We start from the raw sequence: 24,167 nt of genomic DNA, 5'->3' as shown, positions 1-24,167 counted from the left end.
TGATACAGACCCTTTGTGAGGAAGTTAAATACTCAGAGGGTTGTTTTTACATTAATGAAACCAACTTCTCAGTGCTCTGGTGGACAAACTATGGAATGGGGACACTGTCCCCCAAACCTAGTTTGGTACTTCTTTGCTGATATTTATACACAGATATGATTTATCTGCAATTAGCTAATACTGGCCCGGTTGATTTATTGGTCCATCACAAATAATAGCAACTTCCAATCAAAATGTACCAAAGTGTGGTGTTATTTTAATATCATGTATTACGTATTGCTTATTTCAAAAGTCAAAAGTTCACTTGTAATACTGTAATGGAGACATAGAGGGAAGTATTGACACTGCTCCAGAGATATCGTCATCCCTCTGCACAACATTGTGGTCCGGTTGAGTAATGAGGTCAATAAAAGGGGAACATTTTGTGTGCTTGAATCTTGTAATTCCCTTTTCAAGCTTTGTGGTCACAGACGGGGCACTGCGCAGCGTACTTATCCAGTTAGACGAACACCTCGCCTCGTCGCTCGGGATGTGGTCTCAGACAACATGACGGGATTAAGGCGGGCATGACATTACGTGGTTATCGGAGACTGCTGCTCTTCCCGCGATGCCCTCAGCAGCGGTGGCTCTTGTGTCGTCTTCTATACCGAGTTGAGAATTGATCTGGTTTGAAACAGAGAAAGGCGGAAGAGGAGGAAGCAAACCAGAAGGTATCGCTGTCCCCTCTTGCACAACCAACCCTCCCATGTGGCAGGAGAGCAGGTTGTGTTATTGGCTTCTAACTGAAGATGAGATCTAATCAGTGAGAAGGAGATGCACTTCAGGCAATGGCCTCATTAGCCGCCGGCTCCATGACTAGTGTGTGTTACTGAGTGAACTGGCCATGCTTTAAGTTCATCTGAATGCCTGAAAGCTCATTTGAAATCCTAAAGTAGGCTGCTGGCAATGAGCATCACAATTCATCCTTAATTATTCATTCATACCGGGGACTGCATTTTATCTGCCCTCCACTCTGCCGGCCACAAAATAAAAAGGTTTTGGATAATAACAATACTAACAATGCAGTTCACCGTGTCAGCACAGAATATAATGTACCCCCTCTCCAGAGAATCGTGCCTCTGGTGGATCTCATGTACAGTATGTGCAGGCTCCTTGTCAAATACAGACCGTGTATTGGTCTAGCTGACGCAGCCTGTCAGCTAGACCAATAGATCTCACATTCATGCAATGCAGCGAGGATGAATTTGTAATGTACAAACCCCCGAGATGCAATGTGCAAAATGTAAGCCCCACCGCCTCCAGAAGGATGTTGTAAAGAAGCCGGCTGTAGCAGCAACTCCACCGTTTCTAATGGCAGTGATTGCATATTTCTCAAATGAGATTAGATACTTTTAGATTCAGTTGAAGCCTTGGTTGGCAGTCTGATAGTAGCGCTTTTGAAAGGGCAATTTCTTTTGTCCAATTTCCGAGCTTAATGAACTCGGAGGCCTGCCTTTTTTTCTCACTTGAATAGCGATTCAGATGCCGTGGAGTTCTTTGCTGAAAGCTAAAGGCAAAGCGGCCGGGAACCTTTCTTCTCCCTTTCCTTTCCGGGAAAAAAGCCTGTGTTTGCTTGAAATGGAAATATTCACGCTGCCGATGTAAAGTGCATAGCATATGAGAGGAGTGTGTGGGGCACGTAGTTAAAGTTTGATCGGGCGTAACCTAGCCTGCACTCTCTTTAATGATGTTGGGAGTGTCCTCCCTTTCTCTGTTCTCTCTCGCGCTCCCCTCGGCCCATACTGCTCCATCCACAGTGTTTTCTTTACTGTTTCTCTGTCTGAGACGGCAGCCATCTTGCTGGTCACGACTGGCTGCTCTGGAATACTCTACTGAGCTGTGTGGCAGCATTTGGGGCGAGGGGTCCCAGGACATTACCAAACCCACCCCCCTGAGGAACACACGCAGTTTGCTAAATATTCCCGTTCTCACAACCCCCTCCTTTTCTTCTTCACATGAGCAACACACCCTCAAATACACTGCCTCTGGTTTCAAGACAAGGAGATTTGACTTGCATGAGGTCTTGGCCTATGCATCTCTCCATTTACGGAGCTCTGTGTGTGTGTGTGTGTGTGCGTGTTTTGTGCTCTATGTGCGCTGGTGTGTAAAGCGCATGCTAATGTGGGTTGGGTCTTGGTCCTCGGGATCAGACTGAAGATGACAATCCAGGGGGCACATTGTGTGGGCCAGCAGAGCGAGCTCCACAGATGGGAGGAGGGAAAGGGAGACGGAGAGCTCTAGACAGAGACAGAAGGAGAGGGCCGCCATCCACAGCCTCGTTTCACTCTTAACTTCGTTCTCCATTCGTACTCCGCAGATCCAGTTGCCACTATGAAACCAGCTTTTGTGAGTATTGATTCCCTTCCAGGCAGCAGCTCCACTGGAGGCTCATTCATCTCGTCGACCTGCCACGAATGAATTGAATGAGGGGAAAGAACTGATGCTTTCTAGCATTTCTTTGGATACTATATTTCCTGTGGAGCCTGTTCGATTGGTATGCGCTGATTGCTAAATACAATGGAATGAGGGGGGGGGGGGGAGCTCAAGCCCGTCCCTCACGTTGTCCTGCTACTTTGGAGTGTTTTCTTTAAAAAGTTAATCCTCTGTGGCATTTTAAAATCTCCGGAGCAATTCATGCTGCATCTCTTTGTTCTCTCCCCCCCCCCCCCCTTCTCGTCTTGTGTTGCCATGTTCATGAACTCATTGTGGATTTGGGGTCGCTTTTATATTTTCTGTGAGGAGAAAAGTGTTTGCTGCAGCAGAGGCGTCTCGTGTGTTTGAACCTGCTGAGATCAAACCAAACCCGTGGCTGTGTGTCACGGCCCGGTGCAACCAGCAGGGGGAATCTATTCTCTAATCCCCACCATGGGGAGAACACAGGAGAGCCACAGGGGGGGGGCTCTGCTCTGGTGAGAGAATAGGTGTCCTGTCTGTTCTACCTTCCACAAAGGATGTATATTAATATATTTCCACATCCTTTGGGGATGAGTTTTTAAAGTTGTGTGGAGCGGACACTGCGCCTAAAACCATGTGACATTGGGCTATTTCAGGAGGATGTTGATGGGACTGCTGACAGCGCTTTGTCCCGCCGTGGCATCGAGGTGCTGGCACCTGCTTTAGACGGTGGCGTGCTCGTGTTCCGCTTGATGCCATCCACTAGTCCATAGTTTTCATCCGACCCTTGCTCTGGTGCCAGCTCGCCAATTTGAGGCCGGTGGTCCGGGCGCACTCTCTCTCTCTCTCTCTCTCGCTCTGCAGCAGCGTTTTGTTTCACCCTGAACACGCTCTGCCAGGCGTCCCAGATATTCTGCTCAGTCATCCCGGAGCAGCAGACCTGCTGTGAGAAGCGTGATAAATGGGTTCGTGTGTCTTTAATCTCCTGACCGTCTCCCATCGATGCCAGCTCTTCAGCAGTTGACCTCCGCCTCGCCGCTGACTTCTGACCCTTCCTCATTGTATCTCTCCGCGCTCATAGCGAGTCCCCACTCGCACAAAGGATGCCCTCTTCATTTCAGGTCTCTGTATTGATTCGATCTCGCGGCACAAAAACACATTCCTCTCCCTCTCCTCTATTAATTCTCAAGGCGCCGAGCTTCTTAGACCCTCGACCATGAAATTCAAAAGGCTTTTTCTTGTTGTGGATGTGTTTTACCTTGAGGAAATCACTGGGCTATGTCCCCCGATAAGGATATATTTACCCAGCTCCAGCAGTATATCACACCTGCCTTTCACGGTAGCTGCTTCTAAATCTCATTGGAGCAGATAGTATTCCCTTTTTCATTATACTGGACATGCTGATACACCAAGACTGAATGCAGCTGTGTGTGTTTTTGTTCTTGCATCCATACTTGAGTTTGAATTTTTTTTTTAACTCGGCACACTGACCTTACCTGCAGTGCGAGTGTGTTTTAAAATGCACTCGATGCATTCGGAAAGATACCCTGAGGCCCTTGCAGATACGGCAATAGGGAGCACAGAATATTACAACCTCTGCTTCAGTGTTTTAAAGTACATGTGTTGTCCCCAGCGGGCTAAAGAAACAACCTTGACACTTGAATTGTATGCCAGAGCGAGATCACAGTTCCTTATTGATGGTGGAGACCAAAACCGGAGCTAAAAGGAGATTAAATATTGGACTAACATTCATCAGGTGTCAAGAAACACGATTCAAAATGAATGATAGTGTTGTTCTGTAACTGCTGGATGTGTAAATATACAACTGTTTGCCCTATCAATTTAAAAGGTGCCGATATGTCAATGTTGGGTCCACAATTTGTTTCTGCTGCCTCCTAGTGGCCAAAAAAACAAATATTGCAGGTTTAAAGGAATAGTTTTCCATTTTATTCTCATCTAACTCTTCAAATTCCTCAAATTTGCTGGGTGAGGGTGAGAAGATGCAAAAGCTGGTGACTTCCGGCTCCTACACAATCCCAAACAAGGACTCCACACACTCAGCTGAACGACAGGAGAGACCTGGCTTTAATATTTGAGGAATAATGTCTGGCCCTGTTTGTCCTACACCTGCTTATACGACATAGAGAATATATAAGTCTGGCTGTGGAAAAACTCAAAAACGAAATGATACAAAAACATCTTACTCTACCTGTGATTGTCTGCAATAGGAAAAGCTAATATTTATGCTAATACTCCTCAAAGGTTAGTGGAGAATGTTGTCTTCTCGATAAAACCGCTGACACTGTCGTACAAACGGTAGCCACTTATTTTTGCTGACTCATCTGAGTCTTTGTTCAGGTAGGAGAGGTGCCTACCATCATCTTTCCCGTTTATTGACTGATGCGGGGAACATGTGGCGCTGATAGATGGAGGCTGTTTGTCAAGCTGATCAACAATCTGGTCAATATGCTGTACTCTAATCAACAGTATGGAGGAGTAACGTCGGACAGATGGTTCACTAAAATAATGCGATCCACCCACTGCCCATCCTCTCACACATCTCCTCTCCTCCTCTCCTCGCTAGAAATAAGTTGTTTTTCCTCCGATGTGCTGAGGATTGATGTTGAATATGAAAATAACCAGGAAGGCAGCGTAAAAGATTGATACATTGTACTGCAGTGCGGAGTGTGATCTTCAAATTGATGGATTCTCCCTTTGATTCTTCAGGGATTTAATCATTGCACATTGCTCAGGCACCAAACATGTACAGTATTCAATTTGACGGGGAGGTTCAGACAGCTGGCATGGTGAAGGTATGTGTGTGTGCACCGACGAAAAGGCAAAACAAAACCCTGAGTTCTCTCTTAGCAGAAACCGACGACTTCTCCCACCACAAAACAACGAAGATCTAATTCCGTTGACAGCGTAAGACGTCCATCCTTCACGTAGATCTCTCCTGGTCCTTTTGGGGGGGGGGGGGTTTGTATCTGTCCTCTTCTGGGGCATTCTTTGTAGAGGTGGATGGGATCCTTTTTCAGGCTTTGTGAACCCTTTTGGAATGATATAATCCCAGTGATTATTCATTTCTTCTTCTGAGTCTAGAAGCTCTAATTTACTCTCTGACAGCAGCTCATTTAAATAAAGCATCATTCTTCAAAGTTAGATTTCTGTCTCCGACGTTTGTCTTCCAACTAGATGTCATTTCACTGCTAAACATCCGCGTCCAGATTGATGATGAGAACCTGACAAATGTAGACTTTAGTCTCCCGACGGCACTTTATTGCTTTATGTAATTATACTAATGGGGACATAAAATCTTGTCTCGGGGCTTTTAAAGCGGCTACCAGGACAATTTCCAAAAAGTCAGAATAAAGATGGCTATTCACTCCGTTTTATAAAAACACCTGACGGGTGTGACGGCAGCGCTGTCGGTCTCTATCCTTTTCCATTCTCTGCACTCCCCAATGTGGATTGGTTGAAAGGGGGAGCCTGTGACAGGTGTAATATTGCAGCTCAGTGCCCTCATGAATGCATTTGAAGGATGTTTTCTGACTGTGTGTGTCCGTGTATCAGAGGCTATACTCTGGAGAGAACACCTCGGTAACGTTCACACGCATTCTCTACAAAATGCGTGAAATGATTGGGAGAAAACACGGGAGTCTTTGCTTCTTTGATTCTCTTTCGTCCCAAGCTCTCTTTGTTTTTAACTCCTTCTGTATCACCGGATTTGGAGCAAACATTATGACACAGATAGTTTAAGTATTTTTTTCGGAGCTTAATGAACTGATGACGAGCATGAATCACCTAATACTGTTTCTGCATCTTTTTCTTCACCTCGCATCACCTTTTTCTCTCTTTGCTCGATTGCCGTCAAACTTTTGCTTTGTGATCATTTATGTGATTGTTTCTGTAAATCAGTTTTGGCCGCAGGCAGCTGATGAGACGCAGATGCCTCCAGTCTAGAGCCAATAGACATGACCGAGGCCGTAAATGAGATATAAAGTCAATCAACCGTGGCGCAGTTGCTTAAGATGCCCTTCGAAATCTTTATTTATGTGTCTCCATAAAACCACTGTGACTGACTCCTCTCTCGCTTAAGGTTTCCCTTAACTCTGTCGTTTCCTTTTTTTGCAGGGTGACTGTAGCAATTGGTGGTTTATTGTTTCATGCTTGGGGAGTGTTTCTGCTGGTGAGAGGTGGAGGCTAAACTCACGATGGCTCCTCCGGCTCCTTACTGTGTCTCCCTCTTCTGCTCCTGTCCTCAGATCGAGAAGATCATGACGCTGATTGGTGCCGGCATCGATTTCTCCAGAGATCAGCAATATGCGACACCAGGTAGAGTGTGACCATCATTGCCTTTTCTCTCTAGAAATTTTTTTTAAATTTCAAATTCAAAAATGAATCACAGATGAGAGCTGAAAGTTCGAGGAGAAAAATAGTGGGCGTGTATTTCTTTGCCTGTATTTCCTCAAAACCTTTGATCAGCATGTCTCTAAGTGTGTGAGGCACATGGGTTTATTGTTTGCTTGTCTTGTACTATACCCGCTTGGATTTCCTTTAAAAATCATCCTCCAAGACATTTCATCCGTATCTGCGCCCTCAAGGGAAATCAGGTGCCTGGGACACACGATCAATGAAGGAGGCATCCGAAAAAAACAAATTGCGATTCAGTTAGCGTCAGAGAATTGGGTAGAATAGTATAATGGCGGGAGACAGTTGGTCTGTTTCGATAGAGCAGATGTGAATCGACAGATGTGAATCGACATTAGCAGCCTCGGAGAAAGGTAAGAAAACATGTCGGAGAAGCTTTTCCTGTCTAACGGTGCAGAGAATAGAGAGGACACCCACTGGATCTGCTTTTGCGTGTTGTTATTTTCGAGGCGGTGGTCGCTCTCATGCATGTGACACAAACCAGTTTGCTTTGTAGTACTGGGCCCTAAAAGTGCCTGAGAGACACTTTCTTAGATCTAGCTTTTCATCCTGTCAAGAGATATCTTGGTGTTAAGGATTCTGTACCTTTTCAGAAGCCTGTCGTCAGGTTTGATGGATGGTGCCCAGAGACTGTCGCCGTAAAAGCAAACAATTGATGTTTTCCTTTCAGCTTTCACGTCGCCCTCTCCATCATTCACCTCAAGTTCAAACTTTGCCTCATTTGCCACGTTTTAATATATTTCAACACAAACTTGTGTGTCCGCTCGTTGTAGCCCTCCTGTTTGTTATGCCCTGCACTGGAGTGAGCTGTTTAAATATTAACCAGTACGCATGTCAGGGGACGTGAGGAAAGCTGAGACCACTGCAGTGGAGTAGCTGGCGCCCCATCACTCGCTGGTATCCGTCTGGTCTGAACATGTCCGGATTCACTCCTCTGCATACATGTGAGCTTCGATCTGAGAGGTGCCGTGTCCACAGCTCCGTCTCGCTGACGCTGCTGTCACGAGGCCATCAGGGGACGAGCTGTTTGATGCATTCCCCCCCCCCCCCCCCCACACACACACACACACTCCGATTCAGCCTAGTGTTTGTCTCGTCTCTGTGTTGACTGGAGAGCAGCGACGTCTCTCGCTGATTGTCCCGGTGCCTGCAGACTCTTGTACTTTTCTGCTCTTTACTGATTTACTCCTACATCAGAGAGAAAGAGATGGCGGAGGAGGGTGAAGGAAACCTAACGAGTGTGAGAATAAGAAAGGGACTGATGTGAAAGAGCTACTGCAAGTACTGAGGGGTGGGGGGGTCTGTAGCGGTAGCTTGCACTGACACAGAGCAGCCACCTGCAGTGTTTGAGAGAGAGAGAGAGAGAGAGAAAGGGAGAGAGAGTGGGAGGGAGGGGTTGGGAAGCGTATGCCATGAGGGGAGGGAGAGTGAGGGAGTAAGGGAGGAGAGAGGAATTGCAGGCAGGAGAACTGTGAACAGCCAGGACAATAGAAGGACGCCACCTCGGCATCGGTAGGATTAGGTGGTCCTCTCCGCCCCTCGGCCCAGAGGGGACTACAGACGTTTTTTGTTTTTTTTTACAGAAGTGGACTTGACCGCATCTCAAAGACTGTGCCAGACTGAGGAGAGACAGTTTTAGCACTCTCTTGTCTGCAGGAGTTCATTCTTGGGGGGGAAGGGGGGGTGAGCCGTTACTTAGGTGCTATTTGAAGTATAGCTGATTGGATCCTTGATTGGATTTTCTTTCTTTTTTTTTTGACATGTTTCCATGCTTCTGGTGTGACCAGAATGGGATTTATGACGTGGGAAACTCCTCTGAAACAGGATTGCTTTTGCACCAGGTTGAATAGATAATGAGAGCGCTGACGGGAGAAAGAGAAGCTTTAAAATGTGCATTTTGCACATTTATTGTAAGTTGTCAGCTCTGTTAATGTGCTGTGCTGCACAAGGTAGGCCGAATCTCTTTTCTATCAGCAGGGAAATGATGTTAACTTGTAGCTGTGGTTGAGATGCGATTGTGAAGTTCAGAGTTAAGGGAATTGAAGTGTGTTTTAACTGATATAAAATGTGTTTTTTGCTTTGAAAGTGAGTGAAATCGTAGATGAGAAGAGGCCGTCATCAGTCCTTGTACAGTTCAGGCTCCTCTCTGCTCGAGCTGCCGACAGCCGTCAGTGTTGCTTTGTTCCTCAATCAATCTCGAGCTCGTGACAGACGGACACGCAGGTTTCTGTCGATTCCGCTGCTTTCCACGTGAACACTTACACGTTCTCAGGTCGGTTCCTGTCGGGACCGTGCGTGGTTTGGTTAATTAACTGTCTGCTTCTTGACGACAAGTTTCCAAAAGAAACTTTCCATGCGTCTGAAAAACGTTACCTTCCCCCTTGAGTAAGGTGTTTACCTCCCTCTGAGTTTCTCTTCATTACAAAACTAGAGCTTCATTAAATCAGCTGCAAGCTTTTATTTCTGGGCAGAAAATGCTTCCACCTGACATGGGACATTTTGACTTTTTTCCGAGTTGGATATGAACTTTACCGTTACGTTTGCAGCAGTGAAGTGAGGCAGCGTCTTGTTGATTTTAAATGTTTTTTTTATCACGTTCCTGACTGACTGTCATAGCTGTTTTATTAGCTGGTAGTCCACCAGCTCATAGCCCTTCATCATCTCCTTCGCCCCCCCTGAGATCAGGGGTACTTTAAGCCATCTTGGGCGACTGTGGTTCGGCCCCCGCTGCCCCGCGGGAGCCGACGCCCTGTCCTCAGAGGACACTGTCTCCCCCGCCTTCCTGCTGCTGGTGCGCTCGGCTCTGCTGGCCGAGAATGATGTGGCAATGTCACGTCTCGTCCTCGGAGTGCCGCTGCTACCGGCTGAAAGGTTTCTCCCTCCTGAAGCGCTTTCCCCTGTCAGCAGGTGCCGCCGGCCGGCTGCTGGACCAGCCCGTGGGAGACTGGCTGGAGCACGTGGGGCTGCCGCAGTACGAGAGCAAACTCCTCCTGAATGGGTTCGACGACCTGCACTACATGGTGAGCTCCCCACTTCTCTTGTGTTCTGTTCCGAATTGACCTTAATGGTCTTGAATGTTCACTTACTTTGATCCTCCTCACTTTTACAATCTTTTTCCTCTTGTCTCTCACCGCTTCCTCCTACTTAACTCCACGTGTCTTTGTGCATTAATCCAATTGACGCCACCCTCCATTACTGGTGCTGTGAGATGAGATGATCCCATTAGCTTCGTCTGAAGTTCAATTAGCTGAAACCCTGTAAACGACCCCTCCCGTCTGACTTTCTTTTCTTTTCTTTTTTTACCAGCAGCTGCACGATTTTATTACAGGAACTGTTTATTCTGGGTGGATTCAGCACATAATTCAATACCTCACAATATTCAGAATATAATTTGACGACAGAACTTTCCCTCTCAGGCATTTATTGATGTTCGCTATATTTACACGCCCATCCAACCAGATAATAAGCAGTTTGCTCTGCGCTGTCAAACATTTTGTTTCACGGGAACTTCGATGCCATTACGCCCGGCTGCGCGTTGAATCAGGTTTGCGCTGCACTCTCAGGCTCTCAGACAGTCTGTCTCCATCTCAGGAGGCCGCTGCCGTGGCCTCTCACTTACAGTCAGTGGGCCGGCTGCCTGAGAGGAAGCCGATGCCCGGGCAGAATGGAGGAGCGTCTCGGTGAGCGATGGGATGCTGTTTGCCAAGCTGACAAGTTTTATAGAAGCCACAGTGTGCTTGCCTTCTTTTTCAGGCATTTGAGACAAAGTGAACTAACTTAAACATATCGAAATTAAACATCACCTACATGCCAAAATACTTTTGTTAAACCATCTCAGTTTGTACAATACAAAATGTACAATCTTAATAAATATAGGAAAGATAAGATGATACGTGATCCACAACGTGATACACAGCAATCCCAGAATTCAACTCTATCCTGACTAAGTTTTACAAACTGTGTAGGTGTTTTGTAACTGCTAATTAACACGCACTTTAAGGAGTATCCCACTACATTTTACTGGTTTCATGTCAAACAAAGCATCTTTAACCGTTGCCCTCCGTATGTTACTCCTCGATTCGCTCACACACTCTGAACCTACGCAAACATGAGGAGGAAAACCTGTTGACGAGCAGCATGTTGTTTCTTCAAAGGTACATTCATGATCCGACAGATGTTTTCTGTTTACCTGGAAGGATAAAGTCTTTGCCTGAGGTGAAGCCAGTGCTCAAATCCCATATTTCCACAGACTACGGATTTATTAAATCAGGGGCAGCTAACTCATAAACCATGACAACAGCAGACACAAGCTGAACCCAAGCCACAGTGAAATGAATAGAATACAGTAGAGTACAGTACAGTGGGGCGCTGTAATTCATGCAGCCTAAAGTGAGCCAGTGGTTCCAGTGGTGACGAAGTCACTGTTTCCATCGCTTTGTCCTCCTCCTGTATATCAGTGTTTGGTCTTTCCATGGTTATGTTCTGCCAAATGACGATCAGTGTTGATCGTTGTTTTTTGTTAATTAGGTTGTGTTAATTGGACTTTGGAATATGGTAAATTGGGACTTCTTGGTCTCCAGAGAGCAGATTTTGTCTCACTAACCCTTTTACTGGTTTAATGGTTGTCCTTATAAAGCTAGAAACTTTAATACAACTTGAAATACCAAAATAAATGTGAATGTGTTTCACTGTAGGACTCAGCTGTGGCTGTATGAAATCCGTATTTACTGATATTGGCATGAATAATATTTAAAATGCTTTACATAACCTGAGAGTGGAGCGTTTCCCATGTATCTGCCTCTCTCCTTCTCACCCGGTGTCATCAACACCATGTTTAATTCTGTGCTGAAGCCTCTGAAGTTGCTCTGGAGCTTTAATCTTCCTACTGTCTTTTAGTCTTTCACACTCGCACCGCCCTCGGCTCTTAGCACTCCTTTCTTTTTTTTCTCTTTTTTTCTCAAAGAGGAGAGCCGGCAATTTTGCTATCTTTAAACGCAGCTTTCAGACCACCTGGCTTTCTGAAATCGCTCGAGGATTTAGAATAAAAGCCGTCGGCTTTATTCAGCGCGTCCTTCTCTCGGTGAATGTTGACCTTTTTAAGAATCACAAATTGATCTCATTTGGAAATGAGTCACCTTGTCTCTGCTAAACTTTCCGGTGTTAAATGTGCTCTTGTGCATTCGAGGGGAAAGAACAGGAACAGGTTACCTGATGTTTGGTCTAATTTAATTAGTATTACCAGACTTGAGTCATGGAGCCCCGCAATGTTCAATATTACATGAATAAATAAGGATTTCCTTTTAATAAATAGTGTAAAGTATATAAATGAACTGATTATTTGTAAAGTAATTGAAGAAAAGTAATTTTTCTATTTCATCATATTTTGTACTATATTGATGATAACATTTCATAATAATGAGGTTAAGTTTTAATAACTTAAAAACAATTAACAATGTATTTCTTCATTTGTGTATATATATATATATTGATTTATTTACTATTGAGAACTTTGCGGCACCATTATTGACACCAGTCTGCATTTGTGTCGAACAAATCTATTTTCAGTAATTACTAAACTCATAGATACATTAGATATTACAGATCTACAACATTTCTACAAAGTCATGGCTGAATAAATCGAGTTTAGGAATATAATACTGCCCCGATATCTCCTCCATACAGTAGACAAATTCATGTGCAGGCAGAAAAATTGTTTTTATTTGTCAAATGGAAAAAATTGAGGCTCAAGTGAGCAGCTCAAGTGCCAGACTCTCTCAAGGCTTCTTTTAATCTTCCCATCGGTATGAACGCTGTTGAAAAGCAGTGGTTGAGAAACTGCTTGCAGTGAGATCACTAATTGAACAGTGTTCACTCTGCCAGTCAGGCCGCTGTGATCTCTGTCTATCCTGCAGGATCGCTCCAGAAGTGGATCAATAACAGCAGTGATTGTATTGTGTTCGCGTACCGAAGCAAAGACAAGCCTCGTCTGAAAGCGATTAGATGCTTTTTATGGACTCGATGGAGCGAATGCAGCAATGAAACGAGCTCCGCGCGGCCGTGCTGCTCTCCAACCCCCGGTGCTCCTGACGAGCGAAGGCCCGTTGAGACGGATCGGCTCCTTTTCCTCTCCTTCTGAGAGGCTGCTGGTGTCTTCAGCTGTGTGACAGGGTCAGCCAGCAGAGAGCTCCAAGTTAGTTTGCAATTCGAGGCAGCTGTGTCACCGCTGCACTGCTGGAGGGAATTCACTTTGTTTTGAAGCAAATATTCACGGCGACGCTTCGAGAAGAACAAATTGACTTTACGCTTCAAGTTAATGGAAGTGACTCGGCTAATACAAAGAAACAAAAACTTCTGAAGAAAGACCTTGGTTTTATCTAAAAGTTGCACGATGGTGAGAGAAACATCAGAAGACAAAACATCTGTTTGCATTTCTGTGCAAGCTCAATTCATCTGGGTCTCCTCCCTTCTTTCTGTCCTCCATTGTTGTTTTCTGACATTGAATGAATGCCAAACACTTTTGTCAGAGAGAGTCAATGCCACCAAAGCCTGCAGACAAGTTGGAAATTCTGTAATGGCTTCATGCATTAGAGGCTCAAGGATTGGGGATGGATTCATTGATTTTGCTGTTTGGGTAATTGGCAGTGATGAATTGTTGCAGGAATTGGATGGAGTACGCGGCTAATTTTAAACCACGGCCCGTGCGCCTGTTAAGGACGGCATTACATTACAGTCCAGTCATTTAGCAGACGCTTTTATCCAAAGCGACTTACAATTCTACCACATTTCTACACCGTAGGCACAACTACGGGAGCAATTTTGGGGTTAAGTGTCTTGCTCAAGGACACATCGACATGCAACCGGGGTTCGAACCACCGACCCTCTGATTGAAAGACTGCCCTGCTATCCACTTAGCCACAACCGCAAACTGTGACTTTAGTGCTGTTGGTCAGCCGTCCTTTAGACGGACAGAATGAGTGATCCGTGCCCTCGAGCTCCTGGCCTGAATTCAGAGTGCTTTCAAAACCTGGAGGGACCGCAGCGGCCGCTCTCCGGATGGACCGAGGAGAGAGCCGCATTTTAATGAGAGGAAAGGGGGGAAAGCAGAGAGATGGATGGGCCGAAACCAGCACAGACACACAAAACCAACTCGCTCACATTACTCCACATCTATTATTTCCCTCCAAGTTGGGCTGAAGTCAGCTTACACCTGCTGAGATAAAGTGGAACCACATTAGTCAGAAGTCTCCCCACGGAGTTGTCGCTATGTCGTATTCGGTTTCCTACCATGTAAGACTTAAAGAAAAACAACACATTCTCACACTGTAGGAGCTGACACTAGATACCGTCGGCCATTTTTTGCTTGAAAAGATGCTGATAGAACAATATTTGCAGATGTCGCTGTCGATCAAGTAGTGGATTTATCGACTAGTCTTTTCAGCCCTGATGTGGATTGAGATCCTACGAATCAGCTTAACTTCCAACACTGACTGTTTGTTAGGGCTGCCGCTGAAGATTCATTTCTCAATTACTATTGTTTTGATGAAACGATTATTTGTTATGGCTAGAAAATGTACCAGGATAATCTCCCTGAACACAAGGTGACGTCTTAAAAATCAGACCAAAACCCAAAAACATTTAGTATACAAATGTACAAAACATAGAGAAAATGCCGGCAGTTGGCAAATATGTTGCATTGTTTTGCTTTCCAAAAGCCTTAAACAGTAAATCAATTATTAAAATAATTGGTGATGGATTGTTTGAGAATCCACTAGTTGAATAATGTCAGCCAACCAAATGGCCCGAAAGGCCTTTTTCACGTTTTGTTCTGATAACACAATTGGCTTTTCCACACAAGATTTTGACAAGCTTTAATATTTTCATTGAAAAAAGCCCTGTTATTTAAACGTGTTCCCTCCTGTGCTGACCCCTGTGGTGGACATCATGAACTGCTTCTTAAAAACACTTTGGTTACAACGAAGCCTAAAGCGGAACACGAGAACCATTAAAAGACTTCTACTTTACAGCAGAGAGAGCACAACACAGCCCAGGGGAATGGGAGCAAAGACTGTAGATTCAGTCTGTTAGAGCTGTATTTCCTCCACAGACTCATTTATCAGTTAATCTCCAGCGGGACAGTAATGCAATGATCCATGCAACGCGAAAGCGCTATTATCCATCCGGCTCCCCGAATAGTTTCAATCCTCAGCCGGAGAGGCAGCGATCGGCGTGTTGCTGCTCAGAGATAATGGGCTTTAAGTTGTCAGTTTAGTGCGAGGTATTAAGAAAGCAAAAGAGATGCGTCACCATGTCTTGTGCTCAATATGAGCTCCGACTGTAACGAGGGCCGCGCCTCACCGTACATGACCGACATCACTTCCTGTGAGAGCTCGTGCACTCATTTTGCTCTTCATTGTTCATTCTATCTTTCTTTCTCTCTGCCTGTTTTCTTTCTTTGTCTGCCTTTCTGTCCATCTGTTCTCGTCTCTGTCTGTCTCTGTCTTTTTGGTCTGTCCGTCTTTCTTTATCTTTGTCTCTCTGTCCTTTCTATTTGTCTTTCTGTCCGTCTCTGTAGGAAAGAAAAGACAGGAAGGAAGAAAGAAACAGTCCGACAGGACATTACAGACAGCCTGATGCAAACTCTCAACCACACTGCACATAGTACACGCCTGCAGTCTGCACTGTGAACGTCGCGTCACTGTGTACTGTATATCAATGGCAAATTAACAATTAACATTGTGATTTTACAAGCTGCATTACAAAGATTACGTTGCAGTTTTTACCCTCCCTGACAGGCTCCCTCCTCCCCTCTCCTCACCTCTCCACCCCCTTGTTTGCATCTACAGCGTCTGCATGAAAAACAGGCTGTCAGGTTTGACCTACAGGCGGCTTCTATCCTGTTACTAGTGTGTGAGAGTGTGTGTGTGTGTGTGAGTGTGTGTGTGTGTGTGTGTGTGTGTGCGCACGCGCAGAAGTGAGCGCCATAGGATTAACTTGAGGTTCATATTGAGGAGTCAGACACATGTCCCACATAGATTTAGCTGCTGACCTTCTTCTGAAGTAACACACACAACAAGATGGACATGGAGCTCTGACTGACTTCTCACTGGTCAGGATGTTTTTTTTTTTTCCTTCCCTGCAGCCATCAGTTACAGTCAGCTATCGATGCTCAGGCATTCCACCCCTCCATCTCAAATCGCTGACCATTCTGCAGTTCTGACATTGATTTATCGCTCCTTTCTCCGTTATCCGTTACCTGCCACCCGCTCCCGAAGGCGATGCAGTGTGTAACCAAAGATGGGTTTGAGCATCCAGCCCCCCACACACACACACTCGCATCTCATTTAAGGGGTTATTGACGTGGCCCCCTTTCTACAGTCAGTAGGTTTGGGTCCCAGAGAGGAATTTGACGATCTCACTAGAGAGTAATTGAGCTTTTTTTCCTGCAGCGGTAGCATTACTTGTGATCAATACTTAGCCTGCAGCATTGGCTCTTCTCCTGAAGGGATTTGTATGTGTCTGTGTTTTTAGATTTGAACATAGCATGTATATATATATATATATATATATATATATATATATATATATATATATGACTGTTGACATTATGTTGCAAAATGATATGATTTAACCGCAATCTTGTGCTCTTTGTTTTGTTTTTCTCTACAGGGGAACAATGTGATGGAGGACCAGGACTTGAGGGAGATTGGGATCACGGACCCAAGCCACAGAAAGAAGATCCTGCATGCATCGCGCTCGTTACCCAAGGTGACAAATCATTGATTAGTTCTTCAACACTTATTTCAGCGTAGTGCGTTGCTTCTGATGTTGGATCACAAGGTGCTAGTCTCCCTTAATACCAAGGCAGATATAGTTACTGGTGACTATATGATGAGCTTATACAGTTTCACAAAAAAGTGATTTCACCTCTAAACTTTTCAGATTGTTTCATTTAAATAACTACATTTGTTCTTTGAGGCACAAATATGATGTGTGTGTAGATATATATATATATCTCAGTACATTTGTTCCGAAGCCAAGCACCAGTGTTTGATTAAGTCCTCTCCTGCAGGTGAAAGCGATGGGCTGCGACGGCAGCAGCTCCCTCTCCTCTTGGCTGGAGAATCTGGGCCTGCACGAGTACTTGCACAACTTCCTGACCAGCGGCTACCGCACTCTGGACTGTGTCAAAAACCTGTGGGAGCTGGAGATTGTCAACGTGAGTCGCTGTGACGTACACGGACCGCGAGGAGTACCAGAGGGTGAAATTAGTTTTACGAAGTGTTGAAGAAAAACTACAACTCTGCAGGGAAATGCACAGAACTTTGGTGGTGAATGTCAGGGAGGTAGTTTCCAGTGCTTCCAATTGGTTAAAGGTTTAAAGGTAAAGGAAACAAACCAGTAATTGAAAAAGTCAATATCTCAACTTTGAGAGATTGAGCTCAGTTACTTGTATGGACACCTGCTCCTCCAAAAAACCAAAGATGCTTTAGTAGGTTATTCTAGGGTCTCATTTAGAGGCTTGCAGTCTGAAGGGTAAGCTGTTATGACATGTTAAGTAGCAGTGTCTGATGTTTCCTGCCTAGCTTCCAACTTTCCAACACCTCTGCTTCCTCGTGTGCTGCTCCACATGTTCACCAGATCATTTCCTCTTTCCTCCAGGTGCTAAAGATCTCCCTACTCGGTCACAGGAAACGCATCATTGCTTCCTTAGCGGAGAGGCCCTACGAGGAACCTCCAGTCAAGCCTCCTCGTTTGTCTCAGATCAGGGTGAGGACCCACAGACTGTTTTACCAACAACTGTCTAAAGAATGAATGATAGTTTGATGGTTTGATTGTAGTCCACAAATTTTGGAAGGCACGTTTTTTTTTGTGAAAGATGAAGGACGGCCACCGTGACGTTCATCGTGGGACAACTAACCGTGTCCGACTTTGTCTCTCCAGTGTCAAGACCTGCCTGGATCCCAGACCTCGTCCCCCCTCAGTCATATGGAGTCCTACACCGGACGCTCGATGGACCCTCTGCTGCCAGTGGGAGAGCCAGGGAGGAAAAAAGTGCCGGATAATGACTACGACGTTACCCAAAGATATCGCAGTGAACACAGATCACATGTACGTTTAGGTCGCTGCAGCAGTACATTCCGTCCTCCACTACCTTCATGTGATGTAGTGATCATAGTGGGCCTCTGTTAGTCTTAGCATAATACTTTTTTACCCCCCCAGGAACGGTATGAAGAACGGCATCGAGAGCCCCGTCTGACCCTGCGGCCGCCGAGTCTGGCCGCACCGTACGCCCCGGTCCAGAACTGGCATCATCAACCTGAGAAGCTCATCTTTGAATCCTGCGCCTACGAAGCCAGTGTACGTCCACGCCTTTCTCCCTCATAATTTATGTGATGCAGTTGTCGTTGATCATGTACACCAACACTTTCTCTCTCTCTCTCTCTCTCTCTCTCTCTCTCTCTCTCTCTCTCTCTCTCTCTCCCCCTTTGTAGTACCTCGGTTCCATGCTAATTAAGGAACTACGGGGCACCGATTCCACGCAGGACGCCTGTGCCAAAATGCGGGTATGCTGCAAGTTTCCTCTTCAATCTCAGGGGACAAACACAGGACATAATACATATAGTATGAGTGAATGGTAATACACCCTAATGTCCTTTCTGCCTGTGTCCTTTTTTCCTCCAGAAGTCGACAGAACAAATGAGAAAAGTCCCTACTATCGTCCTTTCCATCACCTACAAGGGTGTGAAGTTCATCGATGCAGCCAATAAGGTTAGCTTCCACGTGCACTCACCTCCCTGCTTGTCTTTAGTCCCAAATTGACCCCGGTGCAAATAACAGTATGTTTTGTTTGGTAATATTCTGAGAGTGTTAACAGTCAAATTTCACGCTGCTTCTTTTCTGTCATTGCAAATACCATGCCTGCAAGTTTATGTCAGATTTGTTCATGTTTGACAGGCAGCAAATCTGCGCATATTGACATTTATTTGACATTGATGAAAAAAAAAAGAGACATTGAAAGGCTGCCTTGCTCAGCCAGCTATTACTGCGTATTGCTTCAGTCCAATGACTCAAGCATGATTTATGCCCCAATGTGTCCTCTTTATTGACTGCCTCGTATCATTTTTATAAATCATATTTTTTCATAATACATTATCACTTGGAGCGTTGAAGTTCTGTGACGCGTGTTGATGTTATTTACAGTCTGTATAGACTGAGTCTTATGCTGCCTCTCTTCTCGGTGTGCAGAACATCATCGCAGAGCACGAGATCCGTAACATTTCGTGTGCAGCCCAGGACCCCGAGGACTTGTGCACGTTTGCCTACATCACCAAGGACCTGCAGACCAGCCACCACTACTGCCACGTGTTCAGCACAGTAGACGTGGTAAGGATGCTCTCACTGTCCCGTCATGTGACGAGCGTTTGTGTCAGCTCAACATAAAGGAGTATTTCTAGTGAGCGTTGAAAACTTTCCCGCCCGCTAAAATTGAATTCCTCCGACATCATCTCCCGTACTTGCACTGAGGAGGTCTGACAGCCTGCGTCATCAACATCGTTATCTCTAGGCTGCCCTATCTCCTCAAGGTGTCACGCTTCAGTTGGGGCTGATTGCCTCCTCGCAGATAGCCGTGATAGCTAGCCCTCCATTACCTCCTCTGCCCCCCCCCCCTTGAGATCGGATGATTATCCTGCTGATCTGCCTCATAATGCCGCCGGGGTCGTTCCAGACTAAAGTCAGCCTAACAATGCTCAGTTTCCTCTGTGTGAAACAAGGGGCTGCCCCTCAGCAGCAAAGGCCACAGCAGTCGTGCGACGCGATCAGTTATTTTAAACAGTATTGACCATACGGCTGCTATCTGTTTTCTGTGTCCCATCATGTGACTGCTTTTTTGACTTCCCAAGGCATGTCGTGTGAATCCTGTGTTTTTTAGTCTGAGGTGCTTGTTTATATTTGGAAGCTGTCAGGGTGCAGCTTTAATACTAAGCTACAGCCTGTATCCAGTCCAGGTGCAGAGGGGAAGCTGCTAGCTGCTGCACAACGCTCACGAGATTACTGCCACTTCTTCCTGTTTTGAAGAAGTTTCGAGGGAAACAAAACTTTGTCCTGATATCTTTTGCTGTCTCACTTTTATAGTGTTGTTCTCTGTCTGGACTGGGAACCTGAAAAAGTCCAAAATACTTAAAAGAACTGCCCGCTCTTCCTCTTTCTCCCTCTCTGTGTAGAATCTGACCTATGAGATTATACTGACGCTTGGCCAGGCGTTTGAGGTAGCCTATCAGCTGGCTCTGCAGGCCCAGAGGACCAAACAGCACCAGAACCTCCCACTGGGACCCGGTTCAGAGGTCATTGAGACCAAGTCCAGCCGACCCGTGCCCAAACCACGAGGCAGCGTGCGGAAGTCGTCGGTGAGTTGGACATCGAACATACTGTAGCGCAAGACCCCACATGAACATTGTGTGGAAGAGTTTACTGGGCACATGTTATTAGAGGAGCAAGTTTAAGTTCTGCTACTGCAGTACAAGTGTAGCTCCCTGACCCTGAAATGAACCTTTCCTGTTCATTTGTCATTGATTTTGTGCTCTGTGTAGCACACATGGTGCAATTGTGGGAGGAGAGGTGAGGGGTGCAGTTGTCTGTAGACTCTGTTAGACTTTGAAAACCGCTGACCTCGTAACAAAGGGCCAGATATCTGCAAAATTCAATAACCACCATTTTAGAACTGCTATTACGAAATGTCTTCTAGCGTTAAAACTAAAGCAGGAAGCGGTCAAAACTCCAGCAACACCTGCGGTATTAAAGTATAAAGAACAACTTTATAGTATACTTCAAATGTTGTTTGAGTTTTGACTTGATTCGATTTCATTCCCTTCACCGTGCACTGTTAAAAGTAGGTTAAATTGTGCCAGAAACATCATTCCAGCGAATGAAACCCTCAAAACACATTATGCAAGTCTCAGGACATTTGTATCTACGGCTTTTCACATCATTATGATTGCACTGTGCGGATGTTTGTCTGGCCATTAGCATTAAACCATTAAGAAGTGAGCCTTGTGCTGAATATCAACGAGGTAACTCCACCTCAGGGACCAGTCGCACATCTCCTGCTGCTGCTTAATGAACTCCACAGAATCATGTTAAGAATGTGGTGTTTACTGTCGCTTCTTCTGCGTTTCCCCTCACCTTTTTGTATTTTGATGTTTACCTTTTTCAACCTTTATTTTAATCTGATGCACCTTTGCCTCACACACACACCCACACCTGTAAACTCACCTGTAAAGATCAGACGGCTGCTGTCTCACGCTTCTCAAATCTATGTTAATTTCTCTCCCTTTTATTCTCTCTCAACCCCTCCTCCTGTTTGTGCCACTTGTGCTGTTTTCCCTCTTCCTCTTCGTATCGCTCTCTCTCTCCGTGCCTTCCTCTCCTCTCTCCTCCTGCCGGTGTTCATCTCTCCCAGGACTCTCCTCCTCTCGACAGTCGTTGCTGTTACTGTTACACCTGCACCACCCATCGTCCCTCCTTCCTACCGCTGCACTCTGCCAGCCCTGCTGCCCAGGTGCTGCCTTTGCATCTCCATCCTCTCACTCTTTCCTCCTTTTTCTGCCTTCCTGTTTTTGTTTTTCTTCTCACTGCCTTATAAATCCCACAATCCTCCATTTGTGTCTTTAACACATTTTTTTCCTTTTTGAATTCATATGGCTGCCATTGTGTGTTTTACTGTTGTTTGTAGAAATATACATGAGCTCCACTTTTCTTATACTTTGCCGCATGTGGACTGATGAATGCTTTGAATATTACTTTTGACTCAGGCGCCCCCTTGTGACATTGCGGCAGCAACACAAGCTTACATTCACAGAGAGGCCCTGAATGGGCGACAAAGTCGTACAAGTACCACTACTTTACTGATGTTTTGTTCAAGTAAACGTATAAAAGTGTAAAGTAAGCCCTTTAAAATACACTGAGAGAAAAGTTTATTGAGTGACTCATTGGATTAATGGCAATAGAGATGTATGCACTATCACAAAGTGTAACTAAGACTATAGAATCTGCATGTAAACATAGTCACTGGAATTGATTTTGAGGCTGTGATTCTGTCTGACCGTTTTTGACCAAACTTTGATTTTCAATGAGTTAAGGGGAGACGGTACAGGTGATAACTCGCATTCAGACATATTTTTAGTATTAGCCGTTTTTCCCAAAATGTTTAAAGATGCAAATGAGGCAGTACATTATTAATTAAATATGTGCCAATTTGCAATTTACAGAAATATCAACAATGGATAAAGTCGGATTCAAAATGATTTGATCATTTTGTTGACATATTTTTACAGAGATTTTTACAGAGTCCCAGTTGATTACTTGCATTTAGACAATTATTTTATGTGTTACAAGTTTTATGAAATTATATGTTTAAATATGCAAATTAACTACCATCTAATGTTACGTTTTGGTGAAATCAGGAGAAATCAGTGTGTAGTTTAGATGTGTTCTTTCCACTAGTCTAATAGACGTCATCTTATGGAGGCAAAATAATCCAAAATCTCAAAATTGACCAGTGCATGAAAAAACAACGTTTTTGCCCGTAGTGTCTGTCTTTAATTCCTTCCACAGCTGTTGAGAAGCAGAGGGTTTGATGCCCTCTGTTTGTGTTCGCAGGGCGACCTTGTGGAGCAGGAGGGGGATTCTCAGTCCGGGGGCAGCGCCACGTGGCTCGTGGACCCCAAGGAATCCAAGCGCACTATCAGCACTAAGTACGAGACCACCATATTCTGAGTGGACCCCTCTTCCTTCAGACCTCTGACCTCTGGGCCTGGTCTCCCCCCCCCCCCCGGTCCCGTCTTCCTCTCCTTCCCTCTGTGTGCCTTTCACTGTGACTCTGCCTCTCCCTCTGTGGGCCAGACCCCTGCCCTCCTCCGTCTCCCTTCAGCCGTCACTCTAGTCCTCGTCTGACAACGACACAGTGTGCGAGTGCTTTGCTCCTTCCTTGTAGTAACCCACCACCACCTCTGCACTACTGATTATTAGTGCAACCCTTCCGCTTCATCAACCCTCCTCTAGCTGGTATCACTTCCGCTTCCAGCTTGCCACTCACCTTTGCTGTTACTCTCCTCTCTATTTACCTTGTATACTTCCTGAACTCTGTGTACAATGCTTCCTTTTTTTCTCCCCTGTCAACGTCCTACGCTATTGACTCTTGGTGATAAGCTCTTCTGTTCTTGGTGCTTTTCCTGCTCTATTAGGCGACGGCCACTCTGAGACTTTTCACTCTGATCTTTCAACTCCTGACTCCTCGTCCTGAGTGCCGAGAAAATCTGATTTACCACAGCCAAGGGTGACCCACAGCACACATCCTGTACCTGGACATGGACATGTTTCCTGAGGAAACTGACAAACTGGTCCTGTAGTTCTGTGCGTCAGTTGGACTTAAGCCGACTGTTTCTGTTCAGTGGAGTTTGTGGTGTTATTGAGGTTTCACGGGGGGATATTTCTCACCGTCAGCAGTCAGCTCGAAGCCAAAGGAGGTCCTAGCACTGTGATAAGGTCCCTTTTTTGGAGCTAATAATGTAAGCATTTTGGGGGATTTTCTAGTAGGGGGAAAAAGGAAGAACAGAATAGGGCATAAAGGCTGATATGGACCTGCATGTTAGCTGTCCTTGCTGCTGCAGAAAGTAGACAGCCCAAACTGTCTTAAGACCGGCATGCCCTCCTCTGTCTATCAATCAGAGCTCCATGATATAAACCTGGTGCTTCTTCTGGAGTGAACTAACTATAACTAAGCACTTTTACCAAATCCCCAAGTGTGTCAGAGAATAAGTGCATCTTCCTCTGTCCTGTCTTTTTTTCTTCTTCTCTTCACAACGAATGCCTTCTATGTTCATCCTGTCAGTATTGCCTTTTGTTTTGCCAATCACCACTAGGTTAATATTTCACGGCTGCAAGTGAAAAGAGTTAATCATTGTAAGGAGGGGTGGGGGGGTGATCCGTCACCATCGCGCTGTTTGTGTCCATTAGTTCTGTTATTTTTTACTTTATTTTAACCTCACTGCTTTGTGTGTCTGTGTCCCTTCCCTATATAGCTGAACACTGTGGCCACTCCCAGCCAGTAAGAAAGGACAGGAGTGAGCCCTGTTGCATGGTGGGTATGTTGTTTTGTTCCCGTGCAGCAGAATCGCATCACCAGTTGGATCAAGCTCACCAGAGTAACCGACGGAAGGCTTTCAACACAGCGCAGTCCATCAGATCATCTCACCTCACCCCCCCACCCCACCCTCACACACACACACACACACACACACACACAC

At 45.4% G+C, this 24,167-nt stretch overlaps 1 protein-coding gene across 9 annotated transcripts in view; it reads left to right on the top strand.

Annotated features, from left to right (window-relative positions):
- Nucleotides 1-24,161, top strand: part of anks1aa (ankyrin repeat and sterile alpha motif domain containing 1Aa) — a 55,768-nt gene extending 31,607 nt beyond the window's left edge. For 2 of the 9 annotated variants that reach the window (XM_031845481.1, XM_031845474.1), the window contains 14 exons: nt 5,302-5,358; nt 6,699-6,768; nt 9,769-9,884; nt 16,531-16,629; nt 16,934-17,080; nt 17,524-17,631; nt 17,806-17,973; nt 18,085-18,222; nt 18,357-18,428; nt 18,547-18,633; nt 19,111-19,248; nt 20,088-20,270; nt 21,323-21,421; nt 22,522-22,653. In XM_031845481.1, the coding sequence (XP_031701341.1) occupies nt 5,302-5,358; nt 6,699-6,768; nt 9,769-9,884; nt 16,531-16,629; nt 16,934-17,080; nt 17,524-17,631; nt 17,806-17,973; nt 18,085-18,222; nt 18,357-18,428; nt 18,547-18,633; nt 19,111-19,248; nt 20,088-20,270; nt 21,323-21,421; nt 22,522-22,638 (1,599 nt within the window). In that variant the 3' untranslated portion in view covers nt 22,639-22,653. Of the gene's footprint in view, nt 1-5,301; nt 5,359-6,698; nt 6,769-9,768; nt 9,885-16,530; nt 16,630-16,933; nt 17,081-17,523; nt 17,632-17,805; nt 17,974-18,084; nt 18,223-18,356; nt 18,429-18,546; nt 18,634-19,110; nt 19,249-20,087; nt 20,271-21,322; nt 21,422-22,521; nt 22,654-23,942 lie in introns of those variants that run through there. The other 7 variants (XM_031845483.1, XM_031845480.1, XM_031845478.1 and 4 more) reach the window with 6 other exon arrangements.
- Nucleotides 24,162-24,167: the final 6 nt, after the last annotated feature.

Source organism: Anarrhichthys ocellatus, unplaced genomic scaffold (assembly GCF_004355925.1).
Source record: "Anarrhichthys ocellatus isolate YVR2014 unplaced genomic scaffold, GSC_Weel_1.0 scaffold5, whole genome shotgun sequence".
Taxonomy (NCBI): domain Eukaryota; kingdom Metazoa; phylum Chordata; class Actinopteri; order Perciformes; family Anarhichadidae; genus Anarrhichthys; species Anarrhichthys ocellatus.
This window is presented reverse-complemented; position numbering and strand designations above follow the sequence as displayed.